Source organism: Sarcophilus harrisii, chromosome 1 (genome assembly GCF_902635505.1).
Source record: "Sarcophilus harrisii chromosome 1, mSarHar1.11, whole genome shotgun sequence".
Classification (NCBI taxonomy): domain Eukaryota; kingdom Metazoa; phylum Chordata; class Mammalia; order Dasyuromorphia; family Dasyuridae; genus Sarcophilus; species Sarcophilus harrisii.
In genome coordinates this window covers 639,455,571-639,472,977 of record NC_045426.1, presented here as the reverse complement: position 1 = coordinate 639,472,977, position 17,407 = coordinate 639,455,571, and the positions used below count along the sequence as shown (strand labels likewise).

Here is a 17,407-nt window from a genome sequence, read left to right as displayed (position 1 = left end):
TGAATGTGGTGATTTCAAAGTAAATACCTAATCACCAGCATTATTTCATTGGATTTTCTTATACCAGAACCAATTTAGCCAAGGTGGTCCTCCTCATTGGTGGTAGTAGTGATTGTTGCTGCTGCTGTTGTGGTGGTGGTTGTTGCTGCTGCTGCTGCTGCTGTTTGCCCTTCACACTGAAAAGACCATGACATCAGGGAGGTGACATCATGACATTCAAGTGAATTGGATTTAAGTGAGGGGGTGCTGTGCAAGATCACCTGCTCTACTTTCTCCTCCAGAGCCATCTGGGTCTAGTGGGAGCAATGGGTGCGATGAGAGACCTTGGCCTTTTTATATTAAGGTCTTCAGTTGGTCTGAAGCCACATCCATCTGTGATTAAGGCCAGGTAACAATTGAGGCAAAGAATGACCTCTTTCACTTAGTTAAAAAATATATATATATTATTTCTAAATAAATAAATGAATAAAGTTGGGAGGGGAAGACCTTCAGGGTTTCTGACCAAAACAGAAATGAGATTTAAATAGTGCTCATGATGCATGATATGCTTTGAGTTATACTTTTATTATTTCTTTTCATTCTGTATATTTGTCTTTTGGGCGGGGGGGGGGGGGGAAGCTAGGGTAATTGAGGTTACCCAGGGTAACACAACCAGGAAGTGTAAAGTGACTGAGGTCAGATTTGAATTTAGGTCATTCTGATTTCAGGGCTGGTGCTCCATCTACAACACCAACTAGCTGCCCCATATTTGTCATTTTTAATGGATGGTAGTTGATCGTATAGATAATCCACTTGTTTAAATATTCCCTAATTCTGCATATGTGTGGACAATACGTTATTTCTAGTTTTCACCATTTAAAAATGAAGCAGCCATGACTGTTTCTGTACAAACTTCCTTTTAATTATGTCAACTTTCTAATTTAACAGATAATGAAACTGAGAGAAAGATATAAAATTAGCTCTCCGTACTTGGAGATGCGCCAGGTTGAAATCTGAGATAAGCTGTATGCTTTTGACTACAAAGATATTTTTCCATGAAGGAGTGAATTTATTTGTGTGATTTGTCTTTAGGTGGCAAGAGGAAAAAAGTGAAGATGGTGTGAAATGGAAACAATTAGAACATAAAGGACCATACTTTGCACCTTTATATGAACCACTTCCAGATGAAGTTCACTTCTATTATGATGGTAAGATACTGAACAATAATAGCCTCCATTTATATAATGTTTCAAATACTATCCTTTATAATCTTGTAAATAGCTTGAACTCAGACTCAATTCTTCTGACTCCCAAGCTCAATGTTCTTCTCTAGCATGTTTCCTTTCTTCCAAAATAACAATATTTATGTAGTACTATTATAAAGTACTTCATGTGTGTCAACCATTAGATCCCAACAGGAGTGTTACAATATAACTTAGCATTATCTTCTCTTTACAGATGAAAAATCTAAACAGAAGTGAAGCCATTTTCTCCAAGACACAAAGCTAGTAGTTAGGTTACAAAGACTATGCTGAAACTCAGGCTTTCTGACTCCCCAAGTCTAGTTTTTGTGTTTCCTTAGCCATAACAGATAATGTTTATTTCAGGTTGTGTTCCATATGAACAAAATCTTAATCTTTTTCATTACCATCTGATTTCAAAATGGGGAAAAATGGATTTCTCAAGTTAATATTCTCTATTCATGTGTATTTGAATATCAGCAATTAAGATATCAAATTAGTAATGGTCCTAGTATTTATTTGTCTCCCTCCTATATATCTCAGATTTTCTTTGTAAATAACTCCAAAACATATTGATTTTACAAAAATAGGCTACCTGGATTTGGTTTTATTTGTGGAAACCCAAGTTGATGATAGCTTCCTGCTTGAAAGAGCCATTCACATAAATATCACTAGCCCGATCTCATTTTACATTTTCATCATTAAATACTTCCCATTATGGAGGATACTGTATGTATGTGCTTAGAAGCTGTACACAACACAAGTATAAATGACAAATATCTGTGAACCTCCAAAGATGTCACAAGTTGAGAAAATGCAGAAAATCTTTAGGTTCCGCCATCATCTCTTTGGTTCTGAAGGTCATTCTCTTTTTACACATTTGAACCAACTTACACACCAGCAAATAATGACTGATTCATGCTTCCTTTTAATTCCTCTATATGAGCATTCTTTCTACTTTCTGGCATCCCTAAATACACACTGATAGGATCAGTTTGCATTTATCTGATCTACTCTACTTTGTTGAAGCTGAAGCATCTAAGGGAAACTTCTCTTCTATGGTGCATAAGGTCCTTATGCTTTTCTTTCTTTAAGTCCTGAAATCTTTTATTGTCTTCACTGAATACCAAATGTGGGGAGTGGAGGAGAGGTTTGCTTTTTATCTTAAATACTTTATTTTGTTTTTTGAGGCATTTGGGGATTAAGTGACTTGCCCAAGGTCATACAGCCAATAAGTATTAAGTGTCTAGGGTCAAATTGAACTCAGATTCTCCTGATTTCAGAGCTGTTGCTCTGTCTATTGAGCTATCTAGCTGCCTTTGGTTTTTATTTTTTATTGCTAATTGTGAGTTATAAATTATTTTAGGTAATTATTGTTGTTTCTTCCCTTTCCTCTTTTAGCACAGATAGTAAATACTTTTTTGATCGATAACTCAGCAATGTTGATTCAACAGTTAGTTATTTAGTGCTTTTCATGTATAGAAGCTTAGTATGATGAGCAACAACGATGGATTTTTAAAAAATGAATAAAACATGGTTTCTGTCTTCAATAAACTGACATTTTCTTTTGAGAGAAAATAGAACACCTGTTTTCAAGAGAAAGAAACTAAAGCATCAAAATGTTGAGTGGTTTGAGTTCATTACCCATAGTAGTAACATTACTTGTCCATTGAGCCATGTTATTTCTTAGTACTAGGAATATCTTTTGTATTTTTAAACTTCTAAAAATGCAATTATTTCAGAAGTATTATTTCTTTTATCTCATCTACTGTTTCATGTTGTACGCACATTTTCAGAGAACTTTTGGTTGGCCTTAGCTGTGCATATTTTTCCAATTCTGAAGTGTTAAATCTAGCTGTGTTAAAATAACGAATAAAATCAGTAAATTTTGAAATTTCAGATATTCCTAAATCAGGGTTAATGGTTTTGTCAGTTAAACATTTATTGAACATTTGATATTTGTTAAGACTAAGCATTTCGAAGAATAAAAATAATCTTTGTAGATTTTCATCACATCTTCCCCTTCAATTTATACACAAAACAGACCTCTTGGTGCTAAGGAAAAAACGAACACAAATGACAAGGAGCAATGTTAAGATATTAACATTGGAAGTAGTAGGACCATTGAATAAACAGCATACACACCAAGTGAACCTGGCCTTTTAATTTCCACAGGAAAAGCTATGAAGTTGAGTTTAGCAACTGAAGAGATTGCTACCTTTTATGGGAAAATGTTGGATCATGAATATACAACTAAAGAAGTTTTTCAAAATAACTTCTTCAATGACTGGCGGAAGGTATTTTATCTTGCACATATATATGTGATTGAATGAATTGTTGTTGTTTTTTTTTAATCTTGAATTGAATTGTCTCTTTCCCCTTTTTTATTAAATTTTCATTATAAATAACCTCATAAAGAGCCAAAACAGAAACAAATTCTAATATGCTATACCCAACTTTGATCATTAGATGTAAGGAAATTTACAGGTTATTTGGTTCATTTCTCCTGTTTCACTTGGGGAATATTAGTCCTAGAAAGATTAAATGACTGAAAAGAATCATAATCAGAACTGTTTAAAATACTTTCAATAGATGAATGATAAGATTCATCTTCTATGTTCCTTCTCAAACTTTGGCCTTTGACATTATTTAAATGTTTTTGTGATTTTATTATTTTTCTTCTTCTCACTCCAGTTTTTTTCACTTTGAATTATTTTGGATATCTTGGCATATTTCTTTGTATTCTTAAAAATTGTCATCTTAAATGAAATTAAATTTCTATTTAGCTACTTCAACCTTAAAATATCTTTTACATCTAACCCAATGATTTATTTTCACTATAAGGACACTGAATTAAAAGTGTTAAATATAGGTAGTCATTTGAGAGTCATAAAATTACTGTTTTTAAACGCCTGTTTCTTTATATCTTAAATTTTTTCCCCTCTCCTTAAATTGATCACAAAAAATCAAACAAAATACCATGCTAATGTTGTATTATATTGACATCTAAAGTTTAACTAATAATATCTTGTCTGTTAAATTCAGTGACCTTTTTTCAGTCCTTATTCTCTTTGACTTCTCTTCAGCCTTTGACACTAGTAATCATCCTCTCCTTCTTGATTCTCTCTTCTCTCTAGATTTTTGGTTCACTTTTCTCTCTTGGTTTTCCTTCCCTCCTGACTGCTACTCCTTTATTTCCTTTGCTGGCCTAGAACCTTGAGATTCTGTCTTGAGCCTTTTCTCTCTATACATACAGCTTCACTTGGTGATCTCATCAGCTCTGATGAATTTAATTATCATCTCTATGCTTATGATTCTCAACTCTACCTTTCTCTGCTGACCATAGTCTTCTCACATCTCCAGCTGTCGTTCAGACATTTTTAACTGGATGTTCAGTAGACATCTTGAACTTATTACGTCCAAAACAAAACTTCCTGTCCTTCCCCCAGATCCTCTGTCTGCACGGCTATCCAGAGCATCCCCATCATCTCAGTTTCTCTGGCCACAACCAAGGAGTTATCTTGGAGTTTTCACTATCTTTCTGTCTCAGCCTGTCAGTTTCATTTTTGTGATATTTCCCGAATGTCCTCTTCTCTGATTCTGCTACCACTGTGATGTAGGCCCTCATTATAACTTACATCTAAACTATTGCATTAGCCTACTGGTACGTTTTCTGATTCAAATCTCTTCCCATTCTAATCCATTCTCCATTAAGTCACTAAAGTGATTTTTCTAAAATGCTAATTTGATCATGTTACTTCCATATTCAGTAAATTCCAATGGCTTCCTATTGCTTCTAGGATCAAATACAAAACATTCCTTTTGGGAATTCAAAGCTCTTTTTAATCTAGCTCCCTTCTATCTTTCCATATTCTTACACCTTATTCCCCAATACATACTCTTTGATTTAGTGAACTGACCTTGGAGTTGCACAAATAAGTCATTCATTTCTCCAATCTGGGTATTCTTTCTAATTATTCCTATCCCTAGAGTCTCTTCTCTACTATTAACAACTCACCTCCCTGGCTTCTAAGTCCCACTTAAAATTCCACTTACTCTAAGAAGTTTTCCCCAAGTACTCTTACTTCTAGTGATTTCCCTTTGCTAATTATTTCCTCTTTATTCTGTATATAGCTTGCTGTGTGTGTGTGTTTGTATATTGTCTCCTCCTATTGTATTGTAAGGTCTCAAGAGCAGGAATTATCTTTTGCCTCTTTTTATATTCTTTAGTATAGTGCCTTGCACATAGTAGGCGTTTAATAAATATTTCTTGAATTAAGTTGAAATTATATCATAGCTTATTCAACACTTGGCTATATATAGGCCATTTTGGGATTTTTACTATTATGAATGAGATAGCTATAAATATTTTATATAAGGTATGATAGATCGATGACTGGTCTTGAAATTAGGAAGGACTGGAATGAAGCAGTGCCCCAGATGACTCCAAGATTGAGTTGCTTATCAATGTTGGTGAAAGGAAACTGAGTATTGATGAAATCAAGGTGCAGATGAAAACAACAAAAAAAAATTACATTCTTAGTCAAAGATCATAGACTTTTAATCTAGAAGGAACCTTAACAAATCATTTATTACAATAGCATTTTATAGATGAGCCCCCTTGAGAATTGGTGCTTTTCCCAAAGTGACATAGGTCCAAATGCTTTGGACTTTTATTATACCATAAGATTGCAAAGTCAGAGTTTAGAGAATCTAAATTGATTTAGCTTTAGTGTTCTACCAATTGGAGATGCTTAATATAAGCAGACAAAATAATGACAAAATTCATTTGGAGGAAAAAGCCTTCTTAAAGGAAGGTCAAGACATCTAAAGAAAATGATAAAAAGTAAGAATGAATAGGGACAATATAGCACTACCAGTCCTCAAACTATATTCTTTTTCTTTTTCTTTTCTTTTTTTTCTTTTTTTTTGAGGCAATTGGGATTAAGTGACTTGCTGAGGGTCACACAGCTAGAAAGTGTCAAGTGTCTGAGGTCATATTTGAACTAAGATCCTCCTGACTTCAGGGCTGGTGCTCTATCCACTGTGCCACCTAGCTGCCCTCATCTCAAACTATATTCTAAAGCAATAAACATTAAAACTACTGGTATTGGTGAAAAGTAGGAAATAGTTTAGTAGAATATGATAGATAAGCAAAAAAGTAGAAGCAAAAATAGTAATTTAGATTTTAAAAAAAACCCCAAAACATAAATTATTCAGATGAAGAGATAGGGGAAAACAAAATTGCAGGAAAAACTGTGAAGCACTTTGACTGAAAATAGATTTAGATTGACATCTTTACATATTTACTATAAGCTTCAAAAATGGACGTGACTGAACAGTTTTCAAAAGAATTACATATTGTAAGTGACTATATCAAAAAATGATTCGAAACCTTAATAAAAAATATAAATAAAAATAATTTGGTTTCTACATCATACCTGAGAATTATCTCAAACTTGAAAAAAATGAGAACAATAAATATGGAAGATCTATGGGAAGTCAAACACTAATTTTTCTTTTTTTTTTTTTAGAAAAAAATTGTTTAGTTAAGTGTTTACTTTTTTCCCCCCACTGGAAAAAAAAAAACTATCCTTTTAATCAGTATGCATAGTCAAAGAAAATAAATTCTTTTATATTCTGTCTCCTTCTACATGTTTAGTTTTTAATAGTAGGTCAGTAAATAAAAAGGAAGCAAGGGTTACTAGCAATATGAAATCTTAATAATATAAGACAAGGCACAACAGTGCCTTGATCACAAACAGTATGGTAATAGTTTAAAAATAGAAAGTGGAAAAGATTTTCTATGCATCATATAGAAAGGACTCCAGCTACTGGGGTATGCTTTCATTTCAATAAAAAATTTTGAAAACTGAAAGCAGTTTAACAGAAATTAATTGTAGACCAATACCTCATACTACATACAAAGATAAGTTCCAAGTACTTGATTTAATATAAAAAAGGTCACATCATAAATTAGAGGAGTAAGGAAGAAGCTGTATTTCAGAACCCCTGAGGATAGGGGAGAAATTCACAGCCAAGAAAGGAATAAAGGGAATCAAAATAAAATGAAGAATTTTTATTATATAAAAATTCTAACGTTTTTGCATTTAAAAAAAAAAGAATCAATCCAACCAAGATTACAAGTGAAACAGCTAATTGGGGGGGGAAATAATCTTTTGCAGCAAGTTTCTCTGACAAAAGGTTTCTAAGATACTCATATTTCAAATTTACAAGAATAAATGCCATTTCCCAATTCATAAAAAAGGTCAAAAGATATGTGCAGGCAGTTTGCAATAGAAGAATACAGGCTACCAGCAAGCATATTAAACGTGTCCCCAAACAATAATTAGAAAAATAAATATTAAAATTATTGAAATTGGCCAAAAAAAAAAATTGTGAATTAGAGAGCTGTAGGAAAATTGACACATTAATGCACTGTCATATATGAAAATTGTTACAGCTATTTTGAAAAATAATTCTTTTTTTTTTCTTTTTTATACTAATAGCTTTTTATTTTTCAAAATAGATGCAAAGATAGTTTTCAACATTTACCCTTGCAAAGCCTTATGTTCCAAATTTTTCTCCCTCCCTTTCCACCTGTCCCCTTCCCTAGACACTAAGTAATCCAATGTAGGTTAAACATGTACAATTCTTCTAAACTTATTTCCACATTTATCATGCTGCACAAGAAAAAATCAGATCAAAAGAGAAAAAATGAGGGAGGGAAAAAAAGCAAGCAAACAACAATAACAAAAGGTGAAAATACTATGTTGTGATCCACACTCAGCCTTCACAGTCTCTCTCTTGGGTGCAGATGGCTCTCTCTATCATAAGACCATTGGAACTGGCCTGAATCACCTCATTGTTAAAAAGAGCCAAGTCCATCAGAATTGATCATAACATAATCTTGTTGTTACTATGTACAGTGTTCTCTTGGTTCTACTCACTCCATTTAGTCTCAGTTCCTGTAAGTCCAGACCTCTCTGAAATCATCCTACTGATCGTTTCTTACAGAACAATAACATTCATATACCACAATTTATTCAGCCATTCTCCAAACTCATGGGCTTCCACTCAGTTTCTAGTTTCTTACCACTTCAAAAGGGCTGCTACAAACATTTTTGCACATATAGGCCTCTTTGACTCCTTTATAATCTCTTTAGGACATAAGTCCAGTAGAAACACTGCTGGATCAAAGGATATGCACAATTTGATAGCCCTTTGGGTATAGTCCCAAATTGTTCTCTAGGATGGTTGGATCAGTGTAAATGGGTTATTTTTAAATTAAAATTTTTATTTACAAAATATGTGCATGGGTAATTTTTCAACATTGACCCTTACAAAACTTTCTGTTCCCAAATTTTTCCCTCCTTCCCCAAACCCCCTCCCCTAGACGGCAGGTAGTTCAATACATGTTAACTATTTCAAAATATATGTTAAATCCAACAGTTAGCACCAAAAAAAAATCGGATATAGAAAGAAAAAAAACCTGAGAAGGAAAACAATGCAAGCAAACATCAACAGAAAGCATGAAAATGCTATGTTGTATACTATATGATGATCAATTCTGATGGACGTGGCTCTCTTCAACAATGAGATGAACCAAATCAGTTCCAATAGAGTAGTAATAAATTGAACCAGCTACACCCAGTGAAAGAACTCTGGGAGATGACTATGAACCACTACATAGAATTCCCAATCCCTCTGTTTTTGTCTGCTTGCATTTTTGATTTCCTTCACAGGTTAATTGTGCACTATTTCAAAGTCCGATTCTTTTTGTACAGCAAAATAACTGTATGGACATGCATACATAAATAGTATTTAACTTATGTTTTAACATATTTAACATGTATTGGTCAACCTGCCATCTGGGGATGGGGGAAGGGGTGGAGGGAAGGAGGGGAAAAGTTGGAACAAAAGTCTTGCAATTGTCAATGCTGAAAAATTACCCATGCATATATCTTGTAAATAAAAAGCTATAATAAAAAATAAAAAAAAAAGAAAATGCTATGTTGTGGTCCACACTTTGTTCCCACTGTCCTCTCTCTGGGTGTAGCTGATTCTCTTCATCACTGAACAATGGAACTGGTTTGAATCATCTCATTGTTGAAGAGCCACATCCATCAGGATTGATCATTGTATAGTCTTGTTGTTGCCATATATAATGATCTCCTTGTTTTTCTCATTTCACTCAGCATCAGTTCATGTAGGTCTCTCCAAACCTCTCATCATCCTGCTGATCATTTCTTATAGAACAATAATATTTTATTCAGCCATTCTCAATTTAATGGGCATCCACTCAGTTTCCATTTTTTTTACCAATACAAAAAGGGTTGCCACAAACATTTTTGTACATGTGGGTCTCTTTATTCCTTTAAGAAAGATGAGAAAGTGTAGGTCCCTATTATAGATATCCTATAGAGTTATTGTGAAGACATAAGTAAAGCTTTTTTTTTTTTTTAATTTTTTTAAACAGTAAATTTAAGAGTCAGCATGATCTAATGGGTATAATGCTAAAGTTGGAACTCAGCAAGGTTTAGGTTCAGATCCCATTTCTGTCTTTTATTGACCTTTCTTGTTCAAAGACCTAAGTTATAAATGAATATATATAATCTGTCATGGGTGCATTGACGCAAACCTACTGACAATTGCTTTTTCTTTGATTATAATTAATATGGAAGCTTTTTCATTTAAAAGTTTTTAATTGAATTTTTCAGTAGGCATCAAATACACTATGCTGTCTTACTTATGAGATATATTTAAAGTACTAGGCAAAGAGTCCTAGAGTGAAAACTCCTAAAAAAAAAAGGAGCCTTGATTTTTTCACCTAAATTCATTGTTATGAAATGTAGATGACATTAATATTTTTAGGTACTGGGTTATCACTAGTAAATACTTATAATATATTATTAGTCCTTGATGTCACCTGTTAAGCCCTTTGCTTTTAGTCTGTTTCTCATGAATACTGATCCATTAATTTTTAGAAAAGGAAATCAATTCATCTCTCTCAATAACAAGTTTTGTGTTCTGCTCACTGGACCCTTTTAGCTGTAGAAAAGAGATGATGTATTCTGATGATTCGTTGTGTTATATATTTGTTCCATGGCATTGGAGTGCAAGTTTTTTAGCAGGTTCTAACAAACTGGAAAAGTGTCAGTAATACGTGGGGTTAGACTTCGTTTCTTTTTAAGCTTATTGGGAAGACCTCTTCACTAGAAGCTGGCTACAAGAAAAATGAGTTTGATGAATACTGTCTGCTAAAGTCTCTGCATCAGTTATTGATGCACCCATATGATAAAATAATGGAGCTTGAAGTTTATGAGCAAGATTTTGTATTGATTTTTGGCTTTTGATGCAGGAAATGACTGTGGAAGAGAAAAAGATAATCAAGCACCTGAACAAGTGTGACTTCACGGAGATCCACAAGTACTTTGTTGATAAGAATGAAGCCAGAAAAGCTTTGCCCAAAGAGGAGAAACAGGTCAGAATTCATTCTAAATGTCAGAGTTGTTCATTTATTAATATTCATCTTAGGAGAATTCAGCTAGACCATTAATGGGAGGTTGCTTACCAGAGACATAAATATTTTGGATACTTTAAATATTTCCTAGTATAATTTCATGCAGATATGCTTTAAGCAAATGAAGTTCTTTATGTTAAAGATGAAATCAGGAGATGATTATTTTATTGACTGTCATTTTATAATAGGATAAAATTCTTTTAAATAGTAAACTCTCCTAGAATGTTTAAAATACTTCATTTACATACTTGGAGAAACATATATACTGCATAAAACTAAATCCACCTTTAATGGAAGGAATATGGTTGGTATTTCCCTCTGATGAATTTTATAAATGAACAAAAAGTAATATTAATATGGTATATAATTTGGTCTACTGTAAAGTATGGCTTTGATTTTTTTTCATTTGTTTTAGGTAAATATTCTTCCAAACCTTTAAAAAAAAAATCTACCATAACTTCATTTTTTTTTTTTTTAGCTTGAAATTCATTGAAATCCCTAAGAAATGATAACCCTTTTCCTTACAAGAAACAAAAATAGTTTTAAATAGAGGTGTAAAGCAGGTTTGTTTGTTTGTTTGTTTTTTTTTAACAATAGTTGCATTGATAGTTAAAGGTTACAAAAAAACTGGGCTTTTTTTTTTTTTTTTTTTCATTTTTAACTTAATTAAATTTAGTTTGAAAAAATCTGTTGTCATTAGTAACCTAACATGATTGGAGGATTCTATCTTAGTTTTTATATCCCCCAATAATTATACATTAGTTCCCTTAAACTTTTGATTTCTTGAGACCCTTTCTATGGAAAATAAGTATAAATATAGATTTTCATTTTGGACTATTTAAGAGGTGAACTCTTAATCCAATTTAAGAAACTTAAATTTATCCTTTTCTGCTTGTTGCTAATGTATATGATGTTTTATGAACTCAGAAGCTAAAAGAAGAGGCAGAAAGACTTCAGGAAGCATTTGGCTACTGTATATTAGATGGCCACAGAGAGAAAATAGGCAATTTCAAGACTGAGCCACCTGGGTTGTTTCGTGGTCGTGGGGACCATCCTAAAATGGGGATGTTGAAGAAAAGAATAATGCCAGAAGATGTAATCATAAACTGCAGCAGGTACACTTTTGGTTTAGTAGAACTTAACTATTAAGATTACCAAAAAAGAACATGTTTTGAGATAAAGATGGGGGAGGGGAGTAGAAATCTCAAAGGAGTACTTCCTTAGGTTAAGAGTACTTGATAAGATTTAAGTCTTAGAAATTAAATTGATCTTAGTTAAGATTAGCATTTTTGATGCAAATTAAGACAACTCTAAGATGCCACTACACACCTGTCAGATTGGATAGAATGACAGGGAAAGATAATGTGGAATGTTGGAGGGGATGTGGGAAAACAGGGACACTGATACATTGTTGGTGGAATTGAGAATATATCCAGCCATTCTGGAGAACAATTTGGAACTATGCTCAAAAAGTTATCAAACTGTGTGTACCCTTTGATCCAGCAAATGTTTTCTACTGGGCTTATACCCCAAAAAGATACTAAAGAAGGGAAAGGGACCTGTATGTGCAAGAATGTTTGTGGCAGCCCTGTTTGTAGTGGCTAGAAACTGGAAAATGAATGGATGCCCATCAATTGGAGAATGGTTGGGTAAATTGTGGTATATGAATGTTATGGAATATTATTGTTCTGTAAGAAATGACCAGCAGGATGAACACAGAGAGGCTTGGAGAGACTTATATGAACTGATGCTGAGTGAAATGAGCAGAACCAGGAGATCATTATATACTTCAACAACGATACTGTATGAGCATATATTCTGACGGAAATGGATTTCTTCGACAAAGAGATCTAATTCAGTTTCAGTTGATCAATGATGAACAGAAGCAGCTACACCTAAAGAAAGAACACTGGGAAACGAATGTAAACTGTTTGCATTTTTGTTTTTCTTCCCAGGTTATTTTTACCTTCTGAATCCAATTCTTCCTGTGCAATAAGAGAACTGTTCGGTTCTGCACACATATATTGTATCTAGGATATACCATGACATCTTTAACACATCTATAGGACTGCTTGTCATCTAGGGGAGGGGGTGAAGGGAGGGAGGGGAAAAGTCAAAATAGAAGTGAATGCAAGGGATAATGTTGTAAAAAATTACCCAGGTATGGGTTCTGTCAATAAAAAGTTATAATTATGAAAAAAAAGATTAGCATTTCTGATTTAGTAAATAAAGATCTTTTTTTTTCCCCTGAGGCAATTGGGGTTAAGTTTTATTTCCAAATCTCCTCTCCTTCCCCCAGTCTAGGGCAATGTAATCAAAGACTGTATCCCCACCCAAACCTGAATAGAACACTGAGTAGGATCTGAACTACATTAAGCAAAAAGTTAATCCAGTCTCATTATGAACACCGTCTTTCAGATGTTTTGGCCTGGTAGAGAATAAAGTTTCAGAAAAGGGTAAATCTCCCCAATATTAACAGTTATTTAATAATAATTTCCTTCATGTCATTGTACTTTCTAATCTCTTAAAATTTTAAGTTAAAGCAGTTCCTCAACTTATTTTTGCTTGCCAGTAAAAGAAAGAAATTTGTTTCCTAAAACCATAGATTTAAAATTAGAAGACTTTAGAAGCAATTCACTACAACCTCTTCATTTTGCAGATGAATAAACTCAGGAGCGAATAATTTATTTGAATATTCTTGTTTTTTATATAACATGATTTCAGCTTCTGCTTTTTTAATTTATTTTCTTGATGGATTTTTAAAAATTTCCAATTTTCAGTTTTACTCTATGTTTTTGTTTTTTTAAATGTGTTTCTTGTAAGCAACCAACTTTTGTTTTCTTATCTATTCTTTTTTCTCTTACTGTATTGTGTAATCTATTCCCATTTAAAGTTATGAGAGTTAGGTTTATATTTTTTTTCATTGTCTCTAATACTCTTTTTGTTGTTCAAATTAGAATTTTCCCCCCATTTTGCTGTAAACATGGTACTGTTATTTTTTTTGTCTGTTATCTGGATTTGAACTCGAGTCTTCCTGCCCAGTGCTTTATTAAGTATGTTCCAAACAGCTCTTTATTATTTAACAACCGTGTTTTTTGATTTATGGTTAAACTTTGAATTGTAAAGTAGTTAATGCTGGGCTGCATATAAAGCTCCATTTTTTTCTTCAAAACACATTGTTTTATTTCCTCCTGTGTTTTCTTGTGGGTATGGAGTAGTCTCAGTAGTCTTCATGTTACTTGAATTTCTTGTCTTGTGTATTTGAAGGGGTTTCTCTTAGTCACTTGAAAAGTTTATTTTCTCAATATAATTGTTTTATTTAAGCACTATCTGTCTTGCTGTTCATAGCCTTGATTTTTTTTCAGGTGATTTATGGATTTTTCCAGTTGGCAATTTGTTTTCTGTCTTCAGAATTTCTAGGCAGTTCTCTTGAATTATTTCGTTTAGGTTTTTTAGCTTGTGATCTTCTGAGGAGAACTATAGTCCTTAGATTGTCTCAAAGAATCCTGGAGATCAGTATATTTTACTTATATGGAAAGCATGTTTACATATATACATGTGTGTGTATGTATACACACACGTATGATTTTTTTTAATTACACATTAAAACAAATTTTAACATTAGCCTTTTGAAATTTTGAGTTCCAGATTCCCTCCCTTTCTCCTTTTCCCCCTCTCAAGAAGGCAAACAATTTGATAGAGAAGTTATACAAATGCAGTCATGCAAACTATGCATGCATGCATGCATAACATGCAGTCCATGTTAACCAGTTTGCTTTAAAAAAAAAAAAAAAAAAAGAAAAGAAAAGAAAGAAAAAGTAACTACAGAGTTCTCTCCCCCACTCCCTTACTCCACACAAACCCAAGAAAAATAGAGTTTAATTTTTTAGACTGCCTTCAGTCTCCATCAGTTCTTTCTCTGGAAGTGGATAGCATTTTTCATCATAAATCCTTCAAAATTATCTTGAATCATTTTGTATTGTTTTAAATTGCTAAATCATTCACAGTTGATCTTCTTACAGTATTGCTGTTACTATGTACAGTGTTTCTCCTAGTTTGAGCATATTTTCTTTTAATGTTATTTATTGGATTTATTTTCTCTTTCTTTTGATTTAGCTTTTAATTTCCCTCCAGTTATATGTAAACAATAATGTAAAGCAATTTTGAACATTTGTTTTTAAAACTTTGTGTTCCAGATTCTCTCTCTTTTTTCCTACCCACTCTGACTCCCATCCCCATTAAGAATGCAAGCAATCTCATATGGGTTACAAATGGGTAGCCAAGCAAAACATTTTCATAATAGTCATGTTGTGAAAGAAAACATAGACCAAGAAAAAAAAAACCCTCAAAAAAAAGTTTTAAAAAAGTATACTTCAAAATGTATTCAGACACTATCAGTTCTTTTTGTAGGTATGCATAGCATTTTTCATCATGAGTTCTTCACAATTGTCTTGGATCATCATATTGCTGAGAATAGTTATGCCATTTATAGCTGATCATCTTATAATATTGCTTTTTGTACAGAGTACATTTCTCTTTGCCTCAGTTCATAGACATCTTCCCAGGTTTTACTGAGAGCATCCTACTCATCTTTTTTTCTATATTTTATTTTTCTAAATACATGTAAAAAATAGTTTTCAGCTTTCATTTTTGTCAGATTTTATGTTCTAAATTTTTTCTCCCTCTTTCCCTTCCCTCCCTCATCCCCAAAACAGCAAGCGATCTGGGATAGGTTATACATATACAATCCTTTAAAATATATTTCCATAGCTGTCATGTTATGCAAGGAAAGTCAGACTAAAAGAGAAAAAACCATAAGAAAGAAAAAGCAAGCAAGCAAACAAAGAGGAGAAAATACTGTGCTTCAATCCAAATTCAAACTCCATAGTTCTCTCTTTGGATGTGGATGGCATTTTCTATCCCAAGTCTATTGGAATTGTCTTGGATCACCACATTGCTGAGAAGAGTTAAGTCTATCATAGTTGATCATCACATCACATAATTTTATGATTATTGTGTACAATGTTCTCGTTCTATTCCCTTCACTCAGCTTCAGTTCATGTGTTTTCAGGCTTTTCTGAAATTAGCCTGCTCATCATTTCTTATAGATAGTAACTGAATATGAAAACATTCATATGCTACAGCTCATTCAGCCATTCCCCAATTGATAAGCATCCACCCAATTTCCAATTTCTTGTTACTACAAAAAATTGCTCATTCTTTCCTAAAGTACAATAGTATTCCATAAAAATCACATACCACAATTTAATTTTTAATTCTTTGTCTCTAGAACAGAGACACTATAAATAATTTTTATATGTATATATCCTATTTTGGTTTTTTATCTTTTTTTGGGGAAAAGTCCTAGTAGTGATAAGGCTAGATCAAGATAAGATATGTATAGTCCTTTGGGTATAGTTCCAAAATGTTCTATAGAATGTTTGGATCTAGCATTTGTCATTTTCCTTTGCTATACTATTAGCTAATCTAATAGATATGCAGTAGTACTTCAAAACAGTTTTAATTTGCATTTCTCCAAACAATAGTGAATTGAGTATTTTTTCATATGAGTATAGATAGCCATACCCATAGCTTTGAGAACTTTTCATATATTTTGATCATTTATCAATTGGGAAATGGCTCTTATTTATTTATAAGTTTGACTAGGTTCTCTATGTTTGAAAAATAAGGCCTTTATCAGATAAAATATTTTGCTTCTCCTTGCAGATTGTCTTTCACTTTTGTGTATTTCCATTCTCAATTAGTTGTCTTCTATTTTGTTTCTTCATTGAGACTTGCCATGATAGATTTATATTTTTCAGTTCTGCCAATTATTTTCCCTGGGTAGGCCATAAATTTTGCTCTCAATTCTCACTAACTGTGTGTTGTGGTTTCATGCTTTCTTTTGTGTGTGATACCTCTTTTCCTAGACGAGGGAAACAACCAAAATTTCATCTTAGCTGCATAATTTCTGTTTTGATAATTGAAGAGATTGTAAGGATCAGAGAAATTATGTCGTTCTCTTCTTGACTTAGATCTTTGAAAATATTGAGTATTTAGAAGAGGACAAAGGAGATGCATAAATATTAAAATATCATATGCCAAAAATGTTAAAGAAATTATCTCTTATGATTTTTATCATTTTATGTAGTATTGTCTAAAAATGCTATCAAAACTTGACATGTCAGGCACAACTTTTAGCATGACTTGGATTTTAAAAAAATATATATTTTTCTGTGAAGTAACCCTCCATCTTATTGTCTCAACTTTCCCAGGCAACCTTACTATTTTCAGTATATTGTTGGGAAAGCGAGTCATTTATTTTTCTTTATTGACATTACTTTAAATGCTTTACTATATTTCTGTATTGCTGAGTGGAAATCTAGCTCTTATAATTAGATAAGAAGAGTTAAACAATAACTGTCTGTTTAAACTTTCCCTTCACATTACTGACATCATTTTGTTAGCTAATTCCTTTTAAACATTTATCATTGCAAAAGGAAACTTTAGACATACTTTATTTAAATAGAGTAAATTTAAAGTTAGTGGAATATATTTGGATGTTGCTTTACTGTAGCACAATAAGGATCAAATATTTTTTCCAGAGGCAACGTAAACTCTTTTTGGAAAGGACAGCATTCAGTTCAAGTATTTATTGTGAACT

At 32.7% G+C, this 17,407-nt stretch overlaps 1 protein-coding gene across 3 annotated transcripts in view; it reads left to right on the top strand.

Annotated features, from left to right (window-relative positions):
• The window catches only part of TOP1MT (DNA topoisomerase I mitochondrial), a 79,365-nt gene that overhangs the window by 42,867 nt on the left and 19,091 nt on the right, over positions 1-17,407 (top strand). For all 3 annotated transcript variants that reach the window (XM_012542004.2, XM_012542005.3, XM_012542007.2), the window contains 4 exons: positions 1,072-1,187; positions 3,396-3,517; positions 10,582-10,704; positions 11,671-11,858. In XM_012542004.2, coding sequence (XP_012397458.1) covers positions 1,072-1,187; positions 3,396-3,517; positions 10,582-10,704; positions 11,671-11,858 — 549 coding nt within the window. The remainder of the gene's footprint in view (positions 1-1,071; positions 1,188-3,395; positions 3,518-10,581; positions 10,705-11,670; positions 11,859-17,407) is intronic.